We start from the raw sequence: 23441 nt of genomic DNA on the forward strand, positions 1-23441 counted from the left end.
CCTATGATTGGAGCCCTTTATGACCTTCAGCATCCCTGAAACACAGGGTTACATTGAGGGGGCACATCTGGACCTCAGGAGAGGGCTAGAAGGAGCTGTCTCCATGGCCAGACCAGGCATCCCCGGGAGGGGGAACACAGGTACAAACAGCATCCTGTAACCAAGAAAATCCTAGTTGGCAATCCTACTAAATCAACTGAGAATTACTATGAATGAAAGAAGAGCTCAGGCCAATAGCCCATCTAGTCAAGCAACCCATTCTCACAGTGGCCAACGAGATGTCTGTGAGAAGCCTGCAAGCACTCTTCCCTCCTGTGGTTCCCAGAAACCAGTATTCAGAAGCATTGCTACATCCAAACATGGAGGCAGAGCTTAGTCATCAATAGCCTCCTCCTCCATGCATCTTCTTTTGAAGCCATCTAGGTTGGTGGCCACTACTGCCTCCCACAGGAGTGAGTTCACATAGTATGTGCCGCATGAAGGACTTGCTTTTATCTCTCCAGAATCTTCCAAGTTTCAGCTTCATTGCATGTCCATGAGTTCTAGTGTTCCTGCCTCGTGTTTCCCACAGTGGTTCACCAGATACCTATGGAAAGAGGACAAATGGGAGGAAATTATGGCAATAATCTTGATAGCCATAATCTTCCATTTAACAATGCTGTCCAGGGTTGTAAAGACTGCGTAGAGAATAACTGGGTGCATTCTTCCCACCTTGGATCAAATCTACGCTTCCAGGAGTCATAAGAAAGCTGCAGAGATATTGCAGTATAGTGTGCACCCCAGAAATTATCTCTTTCAGCTTCTGTCTTCTGGAAGAATGTACAGGGTTATAAAGACTAGGACTAGCCACCTGAGAAACAGTTTCTATCCAAATGTGATTTTGGTTTTAAATAAGGTAGTCTCTGTGGGAGTATATTGTACTTAATTATAGGGTATCAGAGTTTTTAGGGGGCTAACCAGGCTGGGATAACTGGGATAGCAGGCTTGTTGGTTTTTGAATGTCTGATGTAGATTTTTTGCAATTTCGTTGTTCTGTATGGGACAGTGACAATAAAGATTATCGTATCGTATCATATCATATCGTATTGTCTGAACTGCCCTGGGACCTGAGGGTATACGGCGGTAGTGCACAGTCCAGACCCAAGCACAAGACCACTCTCTCCTCCTGCAGTTTCCAGCAACTGGAATTCAGGAACATCACTGCCTCCAACAATGGAGAGAAGAGCATAGCAGTCAGGTCTAGTTATATCCTCCATGCTACCTCTGATCCTGGAAGTGGTGTAGCCATGGTGAATAATGACACTGCGATTGTTGTTATATAGATGGCTGAATATATGAGCTGTGCCCAAAAACCAGCTGAAAGGTTCATCGCTGATCAGCAAGTGAGCCAACTGGAAGTCCAACACACTGTCCCAGTTAAAACAAGGGTGGGAGGAGGGAGACGTCCTCAGTCCTAGCAACAAGGTGTCTAAATCCACATGTTTATTCCATGAATACAGATTGACACAAGAGCCAGGCCTAGTGAGCAAATGTATCAACGTTTCCAGCAGTACAAGGTAAGGTTGCATTGCAATTTGTACAGCGGAAGGCCGTCTGAACAGTTATTGAAATCAAAAGTTAATTGAGGCCAGACTTGAACATCTGAGCTCTTTCATGTCTGTCAAGGTCCGTGGAATGAAAATGTCTACAAGGAACAATACATGCGGTGATGGCTAAACTCTTGATTTCAAAAATTTGCCCTCTGCTAAAGCATCCAATATAGAGTGGCCACGTGTCCTACTTTTTTATTTGAAGAGCTGTCAGAGATAGTCTGACCCAAGCCTAGTTTAAAGACAAAGCTGTCTATTGTAAGGTTACCAGATTTTTTTCGAAGAATCCGGAGACACTTTTTTTTTTTGAAAAGAGGGGGAAAAAATATTTTTAAAAAGTTGTGTTGTTTTTTTAAAAAAAGAAGTAATATCTTCTCTTCTGTGGTCTCCTCTGTCACACAGCCTTCCTCTGGGCCCTGGCCTGCTCTCTTGAAGTGCTAGCCACCGTGGAGTAGGGCAGGGCCTGGGCTTGGCCATGTGTCCTTGCCCTCCCAGTGCTCTCCTACCTCTCCTCAGCGGCAAGGTCGGGGCTCCCCTCTTTTTTCTCGTTCCTCTTTCTTTCTCTTCCTTCTCCTTCTCCTCTCCTCCTTCTCCCTGCATTGGCTCTGGGGTTTTTCTCGCCCCGGAGCGCCGCTGGGCATTCAGCCGGGTGGCTGTGCGCTCTTGCTCCTGGCTCAATTTGGGTCGCAGGGAAGGGGGTCAGCAGTTCCCCCAGTGTCCCTGGTCCCCCCTCGGCAGTGGCAGCGGCAGTCTCAGCAGCCCAGAGCCAGCCTGGTAGCACAGTTGGCTCTGCCTGGCTTCAGGAGCTGCTCGCTGCCGTGCCACCCGCCATTTTGCCTTGCCGGAAGTCCCCATATGTTGTGTCTTGTGCCATTGAACCAATCACGGAACTTTCATTCCCTACTAATAAATCGACAACACTTAAAAAATAAATCCAGGGACATTAAATGCATTCCGGGGACAGATTTTGTCGGGGGACAGATTTGTAAATCCGGGGACTGTCCCTGGGAAATGGGAACATCTGGTAACCATAGTCTATTGACAGTCCGTTCCTGCCCTGGCAGACTTTGGTCTTTCAGCAGAGCCCTGTATGAGCCCCCCAGCCCCCGCCACTCGCCTTCCGTTTTGAGTGTGCACTATGTCAAAGTTGCAATGCCCCCCCTTGGCCCAGCACCCAGGGCAGGGGAACTGGCTGTGCTGCCCTAAATCCACCTCTGGTACCTAGACAGCAGGCTGACGAAGCACACAGACCACATGGGCACTGTCTTTACCCCGCGTTACAGTGATAACAATTGCCTTTCTATTGAAACAACAGTTTTCTCTAAATTGGCATTGATGCTTATAAATCAGCACTTGCAAATTTTGTGCAAATCTCTGTCTTCTCTTGTAGGGATGCATAAGTGGCCTCCCTAGTCCAGTTGGCAGGCACTATCTGCCTCCCCCTTCACCCTCGCTTTTGACCTTCGTAAAGATGTCAACAACAGTTCCGTACTGCAGATGCTGAAGGGGCATCTTTGTGAGGTTACGAAGTGGCTAGCCCAAGGCTACAGACAGAGTCCATGGTTAAGCTGCTAGAGTTCCCCAGCTCTTGAGAGCACAGTAGCTACCTGAGTGCACATAGCGACTTTCTCTCATTGGATTGCAAGGCCCATCAATCCCAGGCAGCAAAGTCAATGGGCAGGAGTGGTGAAAACTGTAGTTACAGCAGCATTTGGAAGGCCACAGTTTCCTCTCCCCTTCTTTAAGTGAGCTCAGTGCTATTGTGGTCCAAGGTTGTGGCTCAAAGACGAGTTACTCTTCTTGCAGCAGGGTCCCGGCCTGAAGCCTCCTAGTTCCATGCAATCAGCTTGAAATGGGAGGTTTGGAGTCAATCAGAGTGAAAGGAGTCTAGTGAACCAGTGAGGATTGGCTCCTTGGGTGACAGTCTAGAAAAGGTGTGTAGGAAGAACACCAAGGAGGAGTTGTTCTGTGTGCTCCAAAGTAAACCTGACAACACAAGGTGCTTCAGTTTCAAGGGAAGGGTATACAAATTCTGTCACATATAATGGAATTTCGCAGAAAACACAACCTAAGTCATGCTGAAGGAAGATATTGGAGCACTCCAAATCACTTGCCCATGTACGTACACAGACCATGGTAGGTCTTGCTATAAGGTAGCACATGCATTGTTGCAATGCATCCCTATTTATTATGATTGTTGCACAATTATAAGTTTATTGTATAATCTTAGATGAGGGCATGGCTATGATTATCATAAAGGGACCTTCCATGTCTGAATTTGCCTTAGTGCTTTTCTTAAAAAGCAGAGACATCACCTTGCCGACAAAGGTCCGTATAGTTAAAGCTATGGTTTTCCCAGTAGTGATGTATGGAAGTTAGAGCTGGACCATAAAGAAGGCTGATCGCCAAAGAATTGATGCTTTTGAACCATACGAGATGAATTAGAATGAAACACCATCTCTCTGCTTGAACCGCAACGCTATTAAAAACTAAAAACTCACAAATGATGCCTCCCATTCAGCAAGCAGACATAATTATGTCAATTGTACCGTGCCCAAGAAACAGGAAATATGGGGTCACATTACCATGGAGACTCGGATACTCAATCTCCATTGACAAAGAAGGTAACAAAGGCAGAACGCTTCCATAGATGGCATTGCAGCAGTTTGAATAATAAGGAGGAAGAAATGCATGCATCCAACACATCAGCTGACAACAAAGGGAACATTTAGGTGAGGAAGTGATGGCTCTCCAGATGTCATTAGACTCCAGCTCCCAGAATCCCCAGGCAGCATGGCCAGGAACGGAGAGTGCTCTTGCTCTCAGGTCCAGCTTGTGGGTTTCCCACAGGTCTCTGTGAGACAAGGATGCTGGAGTAGATGGGTCATTGGTTTGGCTCTTCTTATGTCCTTACATTCTTAAGATGGGAAACATAGTCCAACAACATCTAGAAGACCATATGTTCCCCATCCCTTGATTTAGGTGAATTACACCAAGGTTTGAGACAGTGGAGCCTGGTCCCTTCGGGCAAATGGAATGCTGCCCCACCAACTTGATGCTGTCCTCACTCAGCCCTACTCCTTGATTCCCTACCTACTTACATCTAGTAGAAGGGCTGTCAACTTCCTCCTCCTCACTCTCAGCAATGTTCTTGTAGAACTCAGCCAGGAGAATGGAGCAAAGAGAACTAGAGGCCCACCTATGAGGCAAGGGGAGGCAACCACCTCAGATGGCAGGCTCCACAGAGGCAGCAGATCCGGCCTCCGAGGAATGCATCGCCCGCTGCTGCTGCCATGAAGGCACGCTCCTTGGAGGTCAGATCTGCTGCCTCCTCGGCAGCCCACCCCCACCCAATGCCACCTCCACAGACAGGACCTGCTAACTGGACTAGGCAGGCCACTTATGCACCCCTACTAGAGAGGCCTCTCTGCACTGCAGCATCTGCTGCCTCGTTCTGCCTAATGGTAGGGCTTGACTCTGTACAGAATTCAAACTGAGTCATGCTTAGTGCAGAACCATTGAGCTCAACGGGGCTTACATTACTCTAAGCACGAACCAACTCTTTTATGTGCAATATATAGCTATCAAGAAGAGTGAGGGGCTCAGGCCTGGTGTGATCATTACCCTCCTCCACCCTTAAACCAAATATCTGCACAGAGTCATGGTTATTCAGCAATTTAGCAGCTCAAGAACCAGACTTGCTGGATTAAAGCTAAGCATCTTGCGGCACATCTCTGATCCTCCACAAGCTGATCAAAAGAGCTATATTGCAAAGCGTTTAGTTTTGATCATACAAATTTAATCCTCCTGCTAAATTTCGAGGAAGGGTGGAGAGTCTAAATTAGTATAGATGTCCATTTGTATCAGCAATATTCAATTTTAATGGAAAGGTTAAGGTTTGCTAGTTCTTATAATTAAATGTAGTGTCCGTTCACGTTGTATTTTGTATTCTCATTGTTTCAGCTAATAATTAGCTTGCCATTCTGTCTAATTTCTGTTTGAGAACCCCTACCAGTTCCTCATGATGTTCTAAAGAGCTCTCTAAAGCGCTCCCGGTTTTCCATCCCACTGGTGTGAACAATGAAGGGTTATTAGTTTCCATTGTTGCCAGGATGAAGTAGGAGCATCCCTCTGCCCCATTCAAATCCCCACCCTATTCCCCCTGCCCTTTTGCCACTCACTAATTATTAAATAACCACCAAGCTTTCAATCATAAATACCTGCCAGCCTTTGAACAGGGTGGGGCGTGTTTCCCAGTTTTAATTAGCTCTTTTAAAGGTTCAGGGAGATGAAATACAGAGAGTACAGAACACAGAATTTAAAGGATGCGAATGTTCATCCTGATAAGGGTATTATTTTACCATCTTTGTATTTTTATCCTACCAGGTGACCGTGGGCCAGTCACTGCCTCTCAGCCTGACCTACCTCACAGGGTTGTTGTGCAGGTAAGAATGGAGACAGGGAGAAGAGGAAAGGTGAGTTATAAATGTATTCAATCAATCAATTCAGATGAGGTCAACGCTTTGCTGAATTACAGGTAGGTAGCCGTGTTGGTCTGCCATAGTCAAAATAAAAAAAATCCTTCCAGTAGCACCTTAAAGACCAACTAAGTTAGTTCTTGGTATGAGCTTTCTTCAGAGGTATCTGAAGAAGTGTGCATGCACACGAAAGCTCATACCAAGAACTAACTTAGTTGGTCTTTAAGGTGCTACTGGAAGGAATTTTTTTGCTTTGCTGAATGAATGACTTCCTAAGAGCTCCCAGCAGTCATAGCACACTGTGAGCTTTCCAGGGTTTCTGTCTAGTTTTCCTGAACGTGAATGAGCCATGCTACAGTTCCCTTTTTCCGACCATTAACCAGAATGGCTCTACTTAGTGTGACCTTACTGAATGTGAATCTACTCAGTGCAACAGCACCTGATGTCACTTCCCTTACTGGGGAGCAATGCTGCAATGTGACAACTGCCTTACAATCTAAGCTAGTAAGAGAGAGAGATGTAGTCTAGCTGTTTGCTGCCATCATTTCAATGCTTTTTATCATTAGAATGGTGTTATTTTACTTCTATGGATAAATCCCTGTCTCAATTAAAATAAAGTGGTTGCCATCTTTTAAAAATGAAAGTTAAAAAAAAAAGGTTTTCAAAACTCCCTGTTTCAAACTTCTTTTGTCATCTGGGAAATTAAGAGTGTATACACATTCATCCAATGCTGCTCAGCTTTGTTGTCATTTAGTCGTGTCCGACTCTTTGTGACCCCATGGACCATTGCACGCCAGGCACTCCGGTCTTCCACTGCCTCCCGCAGTTTGGTCAAACTCATGTTTGTAGCTTCGAGAACACTGTCCAACCACCTCATCCTCTGTTGTCCCCTTATCTTTGTGCCCTCAATCTTTCCCAACATCAGGATCTTTTCCAGGGAGTCTTCTCTTCTCATGAGGTGGCCAAACTATTAGAGCCTCAGCTTCAGGATCTGTCCTTCCAGTGAGCACTCAGGGCTGATTTCCTTCAGAATGGATAGTTTTGATCTGCTGCTCAGCTAACAAGTGATAATTAACCCCAAGCACTCAGGGAAATTAGAAGGCTCATCAGTTGTGTTCAGATTTGGTTTTTTTAATGATATATCCCACTTGAAGCTGCCAGTTTTAGTACTATGAGACATCAACAAGCATGAAACATACAAAGCAGATAGAGCATGTTCTTATGGGTGAAAGTATGTTTTATGCAAAGGGTATATGTGATCACAGCAACAGATCAGGTGTTTACAAGAGCCAGACTCTGTCTGAATGGTACCTCACATGGATGTAACAACCACTATATTGTTTTCTTTAGCAACGATCATAGGATGCAATCATGTTTAATAGGAAGCAATACATAAATGAAATGAAATAAATTTCTGCCAATGCACCCTTGCTTCAGCTCCAAATTAGCACCATTCCACTGGAACATATTGGTGCAAGCCTGCCAGAAAAGCAAGCAGACGGGTGTCAGTTCCCTGTCATTTGGGCCAGTGTTCCTGCCATAGTTGGCATACTGAACATGCTGTCAAGAAGATGGAACATTTTCCATTTCAGCTCAGACTGAGCACTTTACAGAACAATAATTGCCAGTGCTACAGGTGATGGTTTCCCCCAGGGAGCACAGATGTGTGCCAAGGCAAAACAAAGTACCTATTTCTCCCCACAAGATATGGTGATGGAAACTAAGGCTGTGCACAGGCCCATGGATCCAGTTTGGAGTGCAACCTGGTGGCCTTGGGGTGGCCTGTTCTGACTCAGGATGTTCTGGGGCTAACCCAACCCAAGCTGAATCTGACTCAGTTCTTTCTCCATGCCAATCTCTGCTCTCCTCACCTCCAGATCACATTGATCCAGCTGAAAATGACAATCAAACATGCAGAAGACACCAAACTGGGAGTAGCAGCTAATACTGCAGAAGGTAGAATCAAAATTCGAGATGACATGAACAGATTGGAGAACTGGGCAAAAACCAACAAAATGAATTTCAGTAGGGACCAATGTAAGGTTCTACAGTTAGGAAGGAATAACCAGAAGCCCAAGTATAGGATGGGGGACATCTGGCTTGACATATACATGTTAAAGGGATATAGCTTAAAACGAGACAACAGTGTGATGCAGCACCCAAAAAAAAAGCTAATGCGATGCTAGACTGCATCAAGAGATGCATAAGACCCAAATAAAATGAAGTAAACATACCACTGTATTCTGTCTTGGTTAGACCCCACCTGGAGTCCTGTGTCCAGTTCTGGGCACCACAGGTTAAGAAGGAATGTGTGCAGGGGAGGGTGACAAAGTTGATAAAGGGTCTGGGAACCAAGCCATCTTAACCAAAATACAGTGTCTCAATCAAGAGATCTATCAAAACAATAGATCTGTGGGCCAGAACATTGAAATTTTGAGTCACTTAAAATGGTGTGCAGCCATTGCATAAGGGAGCTGAGCTGGGTGCCTGTTCCTAGAAACACAGATATGTAGAATTGAAAGGGACTCCATTCAAAAGCAGCATTGCTGCTCACCGCTGAAAAGTTTCTGGGATCCTGTTGGAGGAGGGCTGCAGGTGGCAGCATAGCTGGGTCATGCCAGTGAGGGGCTCTAACTGCATTCTCTCCACAAATAAACGTTTCAGGAATTTGCAGCCAACTCCTCCTGTCATTACCACTTTACAGTGCAGGCATGTAGAGGAAAGAGTCACTCCTGTAAACAAACTAAGATTTTATTATTTGCCTGGAAATGACCCAAGGGCAGCGGAGATGCTGTAACCACAAATAAATCCATGTGGACGCAAAAATGTTAATTTGTCAAGCGCAGTGAAGTAAGCAGATAGGAAATGAGTGTGATAGATTTTCTCCAGCCACTTAATTAAATTTAGACTTTTTCTAATGAAAGCTTTTTGAATTCTCTGGCTGATAAATCGTTGGCTGCAACCTTTCAGAGCTGGGTTGAACTGAAGCACTTTCTTAACTACCAATCTCTAACATTTATAGATCAATCTTCTTTGTGCACCACAGGGAGTCAAAGCTCAAATCTGGCTGTGAATGATTTGCAGCCTGTGATCAAGTAATTCCTGCCGCCTTACTCTTTTCATAAAACATCCTCAGACACTTCCAGCCAGCAACATTTGCATGCCAAGGTGCTTTCTACTGAGTCAGATCCCAAGGGTTGCCTCCAACTGTGTCATACTCAGATTAGAAGTATAGAAATTATTAGGCATGATTAGCATAGGTCCATTAATCTCAAATGGCCTACTTCTTAGAAGTACAGAAGCAGGGATCATTCAGTTAGTCATGTGAGGGTTAACTCTGTTGACAATTAGTCAGCCAAACAAGGGGAGTGTTGACTAGCAAGCAGTCAGAATGGCATGATCCTTGCTGAGGTAACTCATGCTCTGGCTTTCTGTGTAGGCCATAGGGAATTTCCCCCTATATGTTGAAAATCTTCCTGCTACAAACTGGGCTTGAACTATTAAGAAGGACAAAAGCTCTCTGTTTATTTCTGCTCGTGTTATACCCTGCTTTCGTTCAATTTCCCACAGTAAAGAATTATCAGTTTCTTTTCTCTCTGGACTCCATATGCATTATTGAAGTGGTTCTGCTAACACAACTCTTAAGTATGACTGAGCTGAATACAACCCTAATGCAGGGATGAGAACCTAGCAGGCTCCCAGATGTTGTTGGAATACAGTTTCCATGCCTATTGGGTATGCTGTCTGATGTGAGTTGAAGTCCAACAATATCTGAAGGGCTTTAGGTCCTGTCCCCCATCCCCCGTCCCCCACCCTAATGTGTCCACCAGTCCAGAATCCCCTGCTCTGACTGGCAGCAGCTCTCCAAGATCTTGGATACAGATCATTCCCAAACAAACAGCAGTTGTTTTTTTGAGATTCTGTGAGCAGAATATGCTGAGGATTGAACCCAGGCTCTGTAAACCAGGTGTTCCACCACTGAGCTAAAGGTCAATTGCAATAGGCATAGGCAATATACATTATACCCTATAGTATGGCTTGGTTATTGGGCATTCCTGTGAGCCTAGCGTATACTATTATTGCCATTTCTTTGTCTTTTCATTGCTTTTCCGGAGATGTTTTGTTTTCAGGATACATACAGAAATGTTCCTTTTCATGGCCTCAGAGAATTGCAAGTATATTTTGTGAATATAGTGCTTTGCAAGGAAAGGCTGCAAAAGGATATTGTGGAGTTGGAAAAGGCAAGTAAAATTATCAAGAGGATGGAGCAACTCCTCTATGAGGAAAGGCTGAAGCATTTGGGATGTTTTAGCTTAGAGGAAAGGCATGTCAGAGGCGAGATGATAGAAGTTTATAAAATAATGCATGACACAAAGAAAGTGGATAGATTAATGTTTTTCTCCCTCTCTAATATCATCACTAGAACTCAAGGACATCCAGTGAAACTGGATGTTGGAAGATTCAAGTCAGAGAAAAGAAAGCCCTTCTTCACACAGCACATAGTTAAACTGAGGACTTTGCTCCCACTGAAAGCAGTGATAGCCACCAACCTAGAAGACTTCAGAAGAGGATTCGACAAATTCATGGAGGAGAGGACTACTGATGGTACTATCCGTGATGGCTATGCTCTGTCCCTACAGGCATCTGGTTGGCCACTGTGAGAACAGGATGCTAGACTAGATGGGCCATTGGCCTGATCCAGCAGGCTCTTCATATGTTATTACGCAGGCAAACAGCTGAAGGTGCAAATCTACAATCTCCTAACCCCATCTGATCCACAGAGGCACTCCAGTACCCCAAAACAGCTTTGAGCCTCCAGCTAGCTCTTGGGCGATCTGTCATGTGCTGTATCTGTCTGTGCCTCTGATCCCCAAAATGCTTCTGTTGTTCCTTCATATACACACCTGAAGACCAACTCTTAAGCTGGGAGGAGGGTTGTTCTCTTCTGGTTGGAAGTAAAGCAACAGCACTTGCAATAAGTTGCCTGGACTAGAGCAGGGGGTGGGGGCAATAGACAGAGAGGTAACATGCTCCTCCCTCGCAGATTCCTTGTTATGCAACCACCTGTTTTTCCAGGCTTCACTTCCTTCCTTCAGTCAGCTAGTCTTAGACCATGCCACCAAGCTTGTATTCAGAATGGCTCTGTCTATCTATCATCTACCTAACTTGTATACTGCCCTTCATCCAAAGGTCACAGGGTGGTTCACAACATAAAAATACAACAGAGAACACAAAATGTATAACAAAACAAAAATAACTGACTGGTAGTTATATTCTAGATCCCGCCCCCCACAACTGGACAGAAAGGCTGGAGAAAGAGATGGAATCTCTATAGACTACAGCAATTCCCCCTCCCCAACTCTCATCTACCCTGATGCTGCCCTGAGTAGCCAGGTGAGACCAACTCCACCCTGCTCATCCACCCAGTTCTCTGTGATACAGACCAGATTAGCTTCCTCAACCATAATCAAGTCATGGATGAGGGAGGTCCTACTCAGAGCCGCATCCCTTACCAGGCCTGCCCAGCTTCCTACACCCTAGCTCCTCCTACCCAGAACCGCTGTGATTGGGGACCCCCTGATCTCCCCAGTTCCTCTCTTCCCAGACACATCCCACATCAATTCAACAACAACAAAAACCCAACTTTAAAACACGTGAGTTTAAAAAGCAGTTAAAGACGATTGAAAAAAATTTAACCAATGGGGAATAATATCAGCAACAAAACCCACTACACAATACCCTGACTTTAAGCATCAGGGGTTTGCCAGGAGTTCCTTTATAAAGATCCTTTATTCTTTCAACCAGCAGTCTTACCACATTCTTTTCTTTCTGCAATATGTTTATATTAAACGTGACTGAGACTGAAATTGCAGAGTTTTGAGAAATTAAAAAACAAAGTGCGAGACTGGCTTCATTATTATCAGATAATGGAGGCATACAATTTGGACAAGAAAATTGGCTTCCAGGTGGAAAAATCAAAATTAGAAACAGAACTGTTAGAACCCAAAACTAAGATTTTGTCAAAAATGTATAACTTGCTGTTGAAATGGAATACACAGGATGAAACGGTGAAATCTGCTATGATTAAATGGGCACAAGATGTTGGACATAATATAATGATGGCTGACTGGGAACAGTTATGGACCACAGGTATGAAGTTTACGGCATGCAATGCCTTAAGAGAGAATATTATGAACATGATATACAGGTGATACATGACACCAGTCAAGCTTGCAAAAATCTATCATTTGCCCGATAATAAATGTTGGAAATGTAAGGAAACTGAAGGTACATTCTTTCACCTTTGGTGGACGTGCCCAAGGATTAAGGCTTTCTGGGAGATGATTTATAATGAACTGAAAAGGGTATTTAAATATACCTTTCTGAAGAAACCAGAGGCCTTTCTCCTGGGCATGGTCGGCCAAATGGTGCTAAAGAAGGACAGAACTTTCTTTATGTATGCCACAACAGCAGCAAGAATACTTATTGCAAAGTATTGGAAGACGCAAGATCTACCCACCCTGGAAGAATGGCAGATGAAGGTGATGGACTACATGGAACTGGCGGAAATGACTGGCAGAATCCGAGACCAGGGAGAAGAGTCGGTGGAAGAAGATTGGAAGAAATTTAAAGACTATTTACAGAAATATTGTAAAATTAATGAATGTTAGAATGATGTCAGAATGAAGTTAAGTGGTTTAAGCAGTAATGTTTTAAAGGTGTATGAAAAATGGATTATTAACAGGTGAGAACTTAAAGTTATATTATATTAAGTTAAAGGATTAAGATAAAAACAAAGAGGGAAAGAAATTGCTGAATCAACTAACTAAATTAGAATACAAAAAAGGGAGGTGTGAGGAGGTCAGGGAAGCAAGGATATGAATATATGACATGGAAAGATTGATGTGTTTTCTTTTTAAATGTTGTTTATCTTTTTTCTGTATTTTGTATTTTTCTTTTTTTTATTTTTGTCTTTTTTCCTATTCTTTTTACTTATGTAATTTTTTCCCCTTTGAAAACTTTATATATATCTCGCACTTTAAATGCCATTGTACAGCAGCCATCAGATGCTGGCAAGAATGAAATATCACTTCATGGCAGCTACCAAATATTGAACACTATTCTTTGTCCCATTTTGTCAAACACTAAATCCAAATATTATGGGAGATCTAAATGTTCAGGGAATATTTTTGCCAAACGATCAAGTATGCAGGGAGCATGTGGATATACTCAACATCCACATATGCAGAAGAAAAAAATTGGGGAAGTGTTTTTCTTTAAAAAACAACAACAGCACATGCACACACAGCGAATTTGTTCTCAGACAGCTGGGGTTGGGAGAGAGACAGAGACTTATTTTCCTCAAGCCATTCTCAATGTTAAACCACTTGAAGACCTCTAGCACGTCTCCTCTTAGTCATCCCTTCTCTAGCCTAGACGTGTCCAGCTCTTTCAACAATTCATTATCAGACTTGGTTTCACCAACCTGGTTGAACTTCTCTGCACCTGCACCAGTTTGTCAGTGAGCTTTGCTGGTGTATGAGTGGCAAAAAAGAGGAAAAAACTGGCTTTGTGGCATCATCCTGTTTCAGAGTTACTTGCCCAGAACAAAGCTTAAGGCAAAAGAAAATGTGTTGCAGTCCAACATTTGGGATGGAGGCAGCCAAGTTCCCCAAGCCGGATTCACATTGGATTGGTTGCAGTTAGCGTGTTCCCTGGCCACCTGTAGTCCAGCATCATCTGGAGGGCCACACATCCACCTCCTCTGTTCTAGAAACTTGTCCATTTATGCTGACTTAACCACAATCACTTTGGTTTTTTCCAAAAGTTTGTAGGGTAAGTCTTGTTCCTATCTCCCCCCACCCTCCCCATTGGCTAGAGGGGAAAGCATGGTCCCCACCCTCTACAGCTGTAGGCATTTTCCGCTGGACAACAGGAGCCATTTTGTACCTTGCAATGCTTTCAATTGAAATAATATTCAGCAAAGCTCTGGAATCTACAAGGAGGGAGAACTGCAAGATCTGGAGGGGAAAGGACCAAAGTCCATATAGTGGGGCCAGGGCTGGATTTAAGACAATTGGAGTCTCTAAGCACTGAAAGGATTATAGTCTCTTCCGCCCCCCTCCCCATATGTAATTCAATCATAAAAACAAAATTTTAAAATAACAAAGCATGGATTTATTGCAACGCATGACCAGATGCGATTTCTTCACGCTATTTTGATCTGCTTTTGTTGGACACCCCCTGGTTTAGGTGGGGATAAATAATAAAAAGAGAACAGAAAAATGTGGGGAGAGTGTGGCGTTGGGAGATAGGACGTCTATCAAAGTTCTGATTTTCCCCTACTGCACTCGGGTGCTCTTTGTTGCCCTTATGTCTTTGTCGTCGTTGTCGTCGTTTGAAATATCAAATTCTTTCTTTAAAAAAACGAACCCTCTCTTTTTCCTTTTTTTGCTAAGGAAAAAGTGCCTAAGCATGTGCTTAGTCTGTTCACTCGGTAGTCCAGCACTAAGCGGGAGAGGGACACACACACACACACACACCTTCTGCAAGTTTCAAGCGTACAAGGGAATGGCATTGAATTGGATGCAGATTCTGGCAGATGCGCTAGGTAGGAAAGCAGGTTGTATTGCTCTGCGTTTCGCCGCTTCTTTTTCGGATCCCCCGGCCGCGTCCCTCCGTTCATTTTCCGTCCTCCCCCACCAGCCGGAGGGCGGGGGGAGCCCATCGACCGCTGACTCACTCAAGCCGACCAAGTCCCGCGCTCAAGCCAGAAGCTTCACTCGCCTTCCCAAGTAGAGCGTCTCAGTCAAGGAATGAAACGCTTCTCGTCGTTCTTGTAACACGAATACTTTTTTTTTTTTTTGAAATCGCGCCCTTGCAATTTGGGGGTCTCCGGCCGCCCTGCCTCTTCTCTCCTCCCCTCCCCCTGCAGCTATGGCGGAAGAGCGGCTGGATACCAATTTCTCCAGCGTCTCAGCCTCGCTGGGCAACGGGTGCGCGGCGGGCGAGGAGCGACACTTTCAGCACCACGGACAGTTCTCCGCGCCCGTCTCCGCCCTACTGGCCTCGCTGATGGGACTCGTGGTTCTGATCACGGTGCTGGGCAACGCGCTGGTCATCTTGGCTTTCGTGGTGGACAAGAGCCTCCGGACCCAAGGGAATTTCTTCTTTCTCAACTTGGCCATTGCTGATCTTTTAGTAGGTGAGTGAAGCCAGGGAGCTCCCCACAAACAACTTGAGTTTGGGGCAGGGGCCAGGACAGTATTCTTCACCCTTGGCTGGTTCAGCCAATCGTCATGAGTGATGGGAGTTGGGTCCCCAGATGTTTCTGGGCTACAAGGTTCAAGGACACTGGGACAGGGGATCAAGAAAGTTGGATCTGGTGGAGTGAAATCTGGCCCCAAGCTTCCTCTCTTGGCCCCTTTTCCCCATGGGGGGTACACTAATAATTATATATGGAAAGCCCCCAAAGTTTAAAGTCAGCCAATGAAACCGTGTTTCAAGTTCCAACTTATTTGGAGGTGTGACTGATTCCACAAGCAGCAGAAACTTCATGCTTGCAGCCCCACAGAAGCAGAACACCCTTTGTCATTTTTCACCCTCCCTAACCAAGTGTGAGCAAACTAGTTTTGCTGGGGTTTTGGAACAGAACCTTTTTTAATGTTGCCTATTTCCTGCTGATTGATGGGGGTTTAAATATTGTTTTTCCTGTGTGCTAGGCTAATTTGATATTTATATTTTTAATTGTTTTAATGCAGTTATTTACTTGGGCACCACTTTGGAAACATTAACTGGAAAAAAAAAATTGTGTGTGTGTGTGTGCGTGTAACAAAATCAGTGCAGTGTAGTGGCTGGTATGTCAGATTCAGCCCAAAAAGACCCATGTTTCAAATCCTCTCTTATCTATGAAACTCACTGGGAGAGGGCCTTCAGCCAGTCACTGTCTCTCAGCTGTACCTACCCAACATGGTTGTTGTGAGGATCAAATTGAAGAGAAGCATGTGGCTCCCTTGAACTCTTTGGAGCAAAGGCAGGGTTTAAATGTGGTGTGTGTGTGTGTGTGTGTGTGTGTGTGTGTGTATAAACACAACAATAATACACAATGGGGATTTTGGTAAAGGGAAACCCAAGATGAAAGTACGGTACTTGGCAAAATGAACACGCTGTATAAATGATAAACAGTAAACTGCAGCCAAGATGCTTCCATTGAAATGGCCTCTATGTGGCTTTATCTTTCTCACCCTCAGCTTACCATGTATGTAAGTAGATAGAGGAAGTCACTATGCAGGTGTATTTGTAAGCACAAACAAGATTAGAAAATGTTTTTGCATATGCATTATACAGATGATCAACAACACATGGTTGGGTTAATTGTACATGAGAAAATTTGTAGCTTGCAGCTGTATCAGTAGACATTGCATTAGGTTGCTTCCACCACCTCTCAATAAGTATTGTTTGCTCTCCAAGGAACTCATGAGGGTGTGTATGGTTCTCCCCCTCCTCTCTTCATCCCCACAACAACCCTGCAAAGTAGGTTAGGCGGTGAGGCAGGGACTGGCTCAGAGTCACCCTGTGAGCTTCATGGGCAAGTAGAGATTTGAACCCTGGTCTTCCAGGTCCTAGTCCAGTACTCTAACCACTACACCACACTGGCTCTTAAAGGTGGCTTTTATTTTTATGTGGTATCTAATCAGTTGCAACATCTGGAATAAGGGAGGGCTTTCCACTCAAGAGTGATTATCTTGTAATACCATGCAAAATATGAAATCGCTCGTGTATTTGAGCCTACAAACATGTGCTAAACTAAATCTTTAAGGAACCTTTAGTGTACTATTTAGTAGCACTGGCTGTCTGCTTGCAGCAAATGAAAGTCTGGAGAAAGCAGAATGAGAACTGATTCCTGCTGTACAAGCTCTATGATTTTTTTTTGTGGTGTAAGAAAGGTTGCAAAATGTTTCATCTCACTACATACACCAGGAAGACACTGCCATAATGTATTTTTCTACACAGAATGGAAAATAAAATATGTCCTGGAAATGGCATACACCCCCATTCACAAGCATGAATTATTACATATGCACGTATACACGCACACACCATTTATTTAAAGCCCTGCAGTGATGGAGTCTGATGTATTGCATAGGAACAGAGTTCCACAAGTGCGGGGCCACCAAAGGAAGACTCCCCCTCTTGTGTCAGCTAACCTCATTGCAGACACAAAACTAGAGCCCCAGCTGGACAACTGGAGTGCAAACAATAATCACCTAGCCCACTCCTGCCTTAAGTATTCTGACAAAATGGAGGTCTCCAACTGATATTTGACTGTGCCACCTCAGAATTCATGTTCTGTGTAATGGGGAGGGTGGGATGTATATTTGTTTGAAAGTTCCTCCACATCAAAACCTGTCTCTCTGGTAAGAAAGCTAGGCTAAGACTCCCTCACCAGTGCTGTTTCTTGGTCAATATCCACAGGTGGATTTTGCATCCCTCTGTACATCCCTTACATCCTGACAGGCGAGTGGAAGTTTGGAAAGGGCTTGTGCAAGCTCTGGCTGGTGGCCGATTACCTGGTCTGCAGCGCCTCCGTCTTCAACATTGTTCTGATCAGTTTTGACAGATTCATCTCTGTGACAAAGGCGGTAAGGAACATCGCTTTCTACTACTGACACCCTGAGCTTCTTAAGGCCTTCCAAAGTCCCAGGGCTGCTTGTGTGTCCCTGGAGTGAGAGGAGGTGCCTGAGCACAGCACTATTGCAAAAAGCCAACCTAGGAAGTTGCTTTTGTTTGCTCTCCTGTTACTCCATCAGTATGTTACTGGTAATTCCCATTATCAATACCTCCCAATTATGAAAAATTGGTTATATCCTGTGTAGCTCCATTTTTTTCTGTAATTGCTGAGGGCCAAATTCCCTAGGGGCTGCATAATATTTGTGGATGAGGCCAGAGTCAAAGTGTGTGGGGATTCTTATCTTTCTTCCACCTCTTCCCTTTCTCTCTCTGTGTGTGTCTTTTATCTCTTTCTCTCTGTGTGTCTTTTATCTCTTTCTCTGCCCTCCCTTCTCCCCTTCCCTCTCTTTTTATGCCACTCTTTCTCTCTTTGTGTCTCTCTCTGTGCCATCCCAGTCTCTCTGCCACCCCAATTCACTTTTCTTTTTGCCATCTCTCTCTTTCTCCTTTTCTCTCTCTATTTCTGCCAACCCTTCTCTTCCTCTCTTCCACCCCTTTCTCATTCACTCACTCTCTCACTCTCTACCTCCCTCTCTCCCTGCCATCTCCTTCTCTCTCTCTCTCTCTCTCTCTCTCCCTCCCTCCCTCCCTCCCTCCCACTCCCTTTCCCCTCTTTTCACCTTTCCTTACTACCCACCTGAAATTAGTGCAAGGACCACATAAAATTAGCCTTGGCAGACACATGTGGCCTTAGGACTGCAGGCTGCCCAACCCTGCTCCAGATCTTTGTCCATAGCATTTCAGGACCGCACCAGCCAGCCACCCTGAATAATTTGAGTGACCTTCAGGGAGCTGTGAGAGCTAAACCCGCAGCAAAACCAACTTTATTCTGGACCTCGTTCTATCATTGAGATCACTTTCCCTTTATCAAAGGGCTTGCGGTGAAAGGAAAGTGCTTTTATTGCATTCCTCTTCCCAACGTTTTGTTCGTGGTGCTACCATAATTTCCTCTAGGTATTAATCTCAGCCCTCACTGCCCTATGCTAATCAGATGCACACTATGAGGCTTTCACATTCCTTTGGAAAATAAGCTCCCCTCCCCTCCTCTTTCTCCACCACCTCTAGCATTGTAAACACAAGCCAGAGTAAAACGCAAAGTGGCTTGAGTGCATCCATTTCATCCACATGCAAGGAGCTTCTTGGTACAAAAGAACAGCCATGAGAAGTCACTTATCAAAGCAAAAATGTACACTCCTGTCATAGCTTTAATATTAGGAATTTTCTTGCATTTGTCTGTTCAAGGACCTGTAGCTGAAATGGATTTCAGAGGTGTGGTATTTACATCTCCCCACCTCACCTTCTGGTACCCATAGCTGCCCCTATGCAAAAGAAATAAAACCCCCTCCCAAAGCCCCCATTTGCCTTTCATTTTCTGCCAAGCTGTTCTTCCTCCTGTCCCAATTCCTTTGTGACCCCCCCTCCACCCCTGGCTCTCTGGCACCCACTATTGTGAAGCTCAAGCCACCCCTTCCTTATTCTACCCAACTTCATCACATCATTCCAACCCCCACTAAGTATCTCTGCATCCCTGCCGAGCTAATGTCACAGTCCCCACCACTTTCCCCTGCTCTAAGCAGAAAACTTTGGGACACCAGCAGCCATCACACCGATCCCAGCCCTCTTCTCAGACCTATTTGCATTTCTTGCCCTAAGGGAGCAGGACAAACCTGTTTTCAACCTTCGCACACCTGGCTGCAGAAAGGCTGAAAATTAATTTCAGCCTCCGGCCGAGAGCAGCAGCTAGTGCAGCTATTCCATGAGCACTTCCACAATCCCAGAAACAACATGGGCTGTTTTTTTAATGGCAATGGGTTTTTAATGGTATAGTCATCACTTGACTCTTCCTCTTACCTTTCCACCTAGGTGAGTTACAGAGCTCAGAAGGGGATGACCAGGAACACAGTGGTAAAAATGGTCATGGTCTGGGTAGCAGCATTTCTCCTTTATGGCCCAGCGATCATCAGCTGGGAATACATTGCACATCGAAGCATCCTGCCCGAGAAAGAGTGCTATGCTGAGTTCTTCTACAATTGGTACTTCCTCATGATTGCCTCCACGATAGAGTTCTTCACTCCTTTCATCAGCGTCTCCTACTTCAACTTAAGCATTTACATCAACATTAGGAAGAGGACCCCCCTGAGGAGGGAGACGCTGCCACTCAGTCACAGAGGCGGCAAAAGTCGCCCCCGAGAGAAGCAAGAACACCCCAACTTTTTTATGAAAGTGAACCAGAAAAGGAGTAAGGAGAAGACAGCAAGCAGTTCCTCCTTTGCTGAACCCGCAGTCCAGCAGCTCAGCATTGGTCACCTCCAGAGCCAGCCGGCCGATTTTAACGTCAACCAAGATCTTCTGCCTTTGCAAGTGGAACTTCAGACTAAATCCCCATGGGATGGTTTCTACAAAGCTCTGGAGAGTCTTTCCACCACCAAGAGAAAAACAGAGGTTGCCAACACTATGGCTAGCCGGTTCCGGCTTTCCCGGGATAAAAAAGTGGCCAAATCTTTGGCCATCATCGTCTGCATTTTTGCTCTTTGTTGGGCTCCTTACACACTGCTGATGATCATCAGAGCAGCTTGCCATGGGAAATGCATCCCACATGCTCTCTACGAAGCCTCCTTTTGGCTCCTGTGGTTGAATTCAGCCATTAACCCCATTTTATACCCTTTGTGCCACATGAGTTTCAGAAAAGCTTTTTTCAAACTGTTGTGCCCAGGGAAAGCTAAGATCCACCCCAATATGTTCCTGTGAGAACATTTAAGGCGAGAGAACAGGTTTTAAGAGCGATGTGGTTTTTTTCATTTGAGAAAGAAACATTGATTGTACGCTAGTCTGAAGACCTAAAGACTTGTCTGCATTTGAAAGATGGCCTTGCAACATTCTACCCTCAAACATGTGCTGGATTTTTATATTTTATTTTGCAGTGCTGCAGAAATTTAAAAAATTCAGTGCTGTTTTGAGAAAATACAAGACTTTGCGACTAATATCCTGCAGTGCTAATGTATGCTCAATGAGGACTGATTGATTATTGATATTGTTGTAAGGAAACTCAACTCATACATTGGGCATCTTAAAACTGGAGCCTTGTCTCTTAAGAGTTAGCAGTCAGTGGAATTCTGTCTGCAATGTTATGAAATGCACTGCCTATTTGGCACTGTATGTTGGTGCACTTAACTGCAAAAAATAATAATCAAGGTTTTCATTCAAGCAGGGGTGGGGAATTATGGGATGGGAGGCCAGATGAGGCCCATGGGTCTTTCGATCTACCCCACAGCCTCCTTTCTCCCCTTTTCTATTAGAGCCAATGGAAGGCTGTTTCCAAGCCTGATTACTGCATTGGCTGCATTGCAGTGGTGCAAATGGGGAGGAAAGGCTTAACCCGAGGCAAGCAGGTATAACAGGGCAGCAAGATTTAACACAGCAGCTTTAACCTGAAAGGTTTCTAGTTACTGTAGCTGCAGATTCTAGTGCAGCTGAATTCAAGACCACTCCCAAGATTTGTGCTAAAGCAGATGATGAGTTGCCTTCAATAGCTGGATTATTGTGGCTGCCTGTGTATCAAAACAAACCTAAAGATAGACATCTAAAGTGTCAAAAGTTAAAGACTTACGTCATCTGCATTTTAGAGCTAGTGTGGTGTAAATGGTTAGAGTGCCAAAACTAGGACATGGGAGAGACTAGGCTTCAAATCCTCACTCTGCCATGCAGCTCATTGGGTGACCTTGGTCCAGTTTCTCAGCCTAGCCTCATTCACAGGGTTGTTGTGAGGATAAAATTGGGAGGGGGGGAAAACCATGTACAGAACCTTGAGCTCCTTGGAAGAATTGGTGATATACAAATGTCATCAATCAACTTAATTGAAATTAAATGAATGAATACATATTCTGGAAGCTGTGTAATAAAAAGTACCAGGTGCACCTCTGTGTGGAGGGAGTTCCACAACTTAGGGGCTGCCACAGAGAAGGCCACCTCCCCGTGCTTCTGATGGCAGAGAAACACCCTAGAGCAGGCATGTCCAAAGTCCGTAAAACAAGGTCAGCAACTTCAATCCTAAAAAAAGGTCAACAACTTTGGTTCAAATCTGGCCCTTTGAAAAAAGTTTGGACACCCCTGCCCTAGAGGCTCCTGTCTGCCATTCTCAGCACCCAAGAGGGTCTGTAGGGAAGGAGGCAGTCTTTCAGATTCTTGGGGCCCGAGTCATTTAGGGTTGGCCATTGGCCATGCTGGTGAGATCTTGTGAGAGCAGAACCACAGCTGGAGGTTCACGGGTTCCTCCACCCCTGATGTGTATAGCTACAAAGGACAGCATAACATAGCTAAAACTGCAAGTTGCTGCAACACAGCGGTCACTGCAGTTCATCAGACTGGGCTGTTACCTCCTGTACATAATTTTCATACAGACGGAAAGATTAGCAACATGACCCATTCAGGCCTGCTGAAGTTCAGTTCAACAGACTTCCATTTCCTATGTATTTTAGAGATATTTCCTGTAGTCAGTGTCTCTTGGCATCTCCCACCTCAAAAATCCCATGCTTCATTGTATCATAATAAATTGGCATCATGAACCGTGAACTGGTCTAGCCTTTGGTAGGTCAATGGTGCATTTGTATGTATTTCATAAATGTTTTTAATATTGGAGAACTGGCTCAAAAGGAGGTGATTTGCTCAACCTTAGGTAATCCACTTTTGATATTCTAGTCAAAGTCAGCTTATTGGCTTTCATGATTGTGAAGCACCTTTAACATGTTATGGAAATGCTTTAAGGCAGGCACCTTGCTAACTTGGAAAATAAACACAGAAAGCTGCTAAGATGTGGGTTTATTGGCATCAGCTCTGTGCTTAGCAAATGACAAGATTTGCATGCCCAAAGGGGCCCAATTCCATTTCCTACTAAAAGACCTGGAACTCTTTCAGAGTTGCTGCCATGCCAGTGCAAACTTCTCCGCAGATGTTTCATGGACTAAACAACTCCCCTCTCCCCTAATCATTGGTCATGCCTCCTGGGGCCAATGGGAATTGACTCTAACATCTGGAGAGGGCCAGTCCTGGGCTAGATAGCACCATCTTCTAAGAAGGTGAAGGTAAAGGTAAAGGGACCCGTGACCATTAGGTCCAGTCATGGCCGACTCTGGGGTTGTGGCACTCATCTCGCTTTACTGGCCGAGGGAGCTGGCGTACAGCTTCCGGGTCATGTGGCCAGCATGACCAAGCCACTTCTGGCAAATCAGAGCAGTGCACGGAAACACCGTTTACCTCCCCGCCGGAGCGGTACCTATTTATCTACTTGCACTTTGACGTGCTTTCGAACTGCTAGGTTGGCAGGAGCAGGGACCAAGCAACGGGAGCTCACCCCTTTGCGGGGTTTCGAACCGCCAACCTTCTGATCGGCAAGTCCTAGGCTCTGTGGTTTAACCCACAGTGCCACCCGCTCCATGTATATCACAGAAACACATGAAGCTGCCTACCATTTGGTCCATCTAGTTCAGTATTGCCTATATTGACTGGCAGCAGCATCTCCCAGACTCACTAGGAGATGCTATTGGGGATTGAACTGATGTTGGCCTAGGCGGGCCATTGGCCTGACTCAGCAGACTCTTATGTTCTGCACTTCCTGCTGTAGATTGACAGCTTGGCAGGATCTAACACA

At 44.9% G+C, this 23441-nt stretch overlaps 1 protein-coding gene and 1 long non-coding RNA gene across 2 annotated transcripts in view; both read left to right on the forward strand.

Annotated features, from left to right (window-relative positions):
- The window catches only part of LOC310711698, a 264847-nt gene that overhangs the window by 25346 nt on the left and 216060 nt on the right, over nucleotides 1–23441 (forward strand). The window lies entirely within an intron of this gene.
- LOC310711605 (histamine H3 receptor-like) lies at nucleotides 14597–22442 on the forward strand. The gene is made up of 3 exons (XM_083513745.1): nucleotides 14597–15272; nucleotides 17543–17709; nucleotides 19661–22442. Exons 1-3 carry the CDS (start codon nucleotides 15005–15007, stop codon nucleotides 20543–20545), a joined length of 1320 nt encoding a protein of 439 aa, XP_083369871.1. The 5' UTR covers nucleotides 14597–15004; the 3' UTR covers nucleotides 20546–22442.

The sequence above is a fragment of the Podarcis liolepis genome (assembly GCF_965112155.1).
Source record: "Podarcis liolepis genome assembly, chromosome: 7".
In the NCBI taxonomy this organism is placed as follows: domain Eukaryota; kingdom Metazoa; phylum Chordata; class Lepidosauria; order Squamata; family Lacertidae; genus Podarcis; species Podarcis liolepis.

Coding starts and splice junctions, on each gene's coding strand:
- LOC310711605 (XM_083513745.1), top strand. CDS start 15,005: ATGGCGGAAGAGCGGCTGGATACCAATTTCTCCAGCGTCTCAGCCTCG. Junction 15,273..17,542: donor CATTGCTGATCTTTTAGTAG/GTGAGTGAAGCC, acceptor CAATATCCACAG/GTGGATTTTGCATCCCTCTG. Junction 17,710..19,660: donor TCATCTCTGTGACAAAGGCG/GTAAGGAACATC, acceptor CTTTCCACCTAG/GTGAGTTACAGAGCTCAGAA.